General features: G+C 27.0%; 1 protein-coding gene across 1 annotated transcript; it reads left to right on the top strand.

The window, feature by feature from the left end:
* Nucleotides 1-173: 173 nt before the first annotated feature.
* On the top strand, nucleotides 174-1,423 carry LOC106792914 (leucine-rich repeat neuronal protein 2-like; the record flags this gene model as incomplete). The annotated part of the gene is made up of 3 exons (XM_014759450.1): nucleotides 174-445; nucleotides 788-1,044; nucleotides 1,135-1,423. Coding segments are annotated over 3 exons (818 nt in total), but the record flags the coding sequence as incomplete, so codon positions are not given.
* Nucleotides 1,424-1,584: the final 161 nt, after the last annotated feature.

Raw genomic sequence — 1,584 nt, 5'->3', positions numbered from 1 at the left:
TAATAATAAGAAATATAGAAGGAAGAATAATAATAAAAATTGTTAAAAATTAATATTATTGTATACAAGTTTAATATTTATATTTTTTTCTTTTTAATTATAACATTTTCACATTTATATATATATATGTATTTAATATTACGTTATATTAATAATAATTATTTGTTTAATAGTAAAATTGGTGAACTGCAGTGAACGAAATTTGACGAGCACATTCGATGCCGGACAATGGCCGAAAACGTCGATCGATGAGATTACGTTTATGAAAAATATATTGATTCATATAAAACCTTTTCCGTCAATTGTCGTACAAAGATTGATACTTCGACAAAATCAGATTACGAGAATAGATAATAGTGCTTTCAAAAATATAGTTAATCTTACCGAGCTCGATCTGAGTCATAATCAATTGACTACGGAAAATTTAAGTCCCCATGTGTTCGAGGTAACGAGAACCCAAATCCTTTATTTTATTTTATTTTACATTTCATTCGTATTCGCGGGCAAAAAAAAATTGTACGAGTCCATTTTTGAAAAAGGAAAGAAACAAAAAAGTAAGGAAAGGGGTAAAAACCATCTAAATCTTGTTTCCTTTTTTTTCTCTCTTTTTTTTTTTTTTTCTTTCAAATGCATTTATTACATCAATTACCACGATAAACGGATTCGTAGTAGTATCGTTTAATATTTCATCCCCTTTTTTTTTGTGTGTTTTTTATCATTTCGTCGCGTAAAAATTTGTCGTTTTTTTTAATTATTATTATTGGTTTTTTGTTTGTTTCTTTTTCAGGGTAAATTTTCACCGGAAGCTTACGAGCCGCTCAATTTGCGATATTTAAATCTCGCTAATAATTTGTTGCACGCATTGAATCAGGATATCTTCGAACATTTAGGATCCCTCAAAGTTTTGATACTTGCTAACAATCCGTTAAAAATGTTAATAGAGCCTACGTCGTTAGCAATAAATAATCTTCCATATTTGGAAGAACTTGATTTGAGTTATTGCGATCTGAAAGAATTACCTGAATATATATTTTATAAACCCAGGTAAGACATCATCATTATCATCACCATCATCATTGTTTTATAAACAAAAAAATATCATTATTATTAATATTATTATTTGTAATATTATAGATACTTAAAGAAATTGCAATTGAATGGAAATGAATTCATTGAAATACCAAAAGCATTATCCATGGCAATGGCTTTAGAAATATTAGGTCTTGACGAAACACCAATAAAAATGTTAAACGAACATAACGCGTTTCCCGTAATGAACAATTTGAAAGAATTAAATATGTGTTGTATGCCGAATTTAATTGACATTGGTAACGGATCTTTCGGTCAATTATCAAGCTTGGAAATTCTTCGTGTACAAAATTGTCCGTTGTTGAAAAATATCGATGAGAAAGCTTTGACCAAGGTAAAACAAACAACACAAAATCAATATTACATTTAATTTGTTTAATTCGTTAAAAGAAAATCAATAATAGATCATATTATCTATCTAGTATATTATAAATAAAAAAAACAAAACAAAAAACAAGTGTATAATATATATTACATATAATATATTATGTAATA

This window comes from Polistes canadensis, unplaced genomic scaffold (assembly GCF_001313835.1).
Source record: "Polistes canadensis isolate GaletaPanama2010 unplaced genomic scaffold, ASM131383v1 scaffold_1637, whole genome shotgun sequence".
Classification (NCBI taxonomy): domain Eukaryota; kingdom Metazoa; phylum Arthropoda; class Insecta; order Hymenoptera; family Vespidae; genus Polistes; species Polistes canadensis.
Note: the sequence above shows the minus strand (reverse complement) of the source record. Positions and strands in the feature narration are given on the sequence as shown.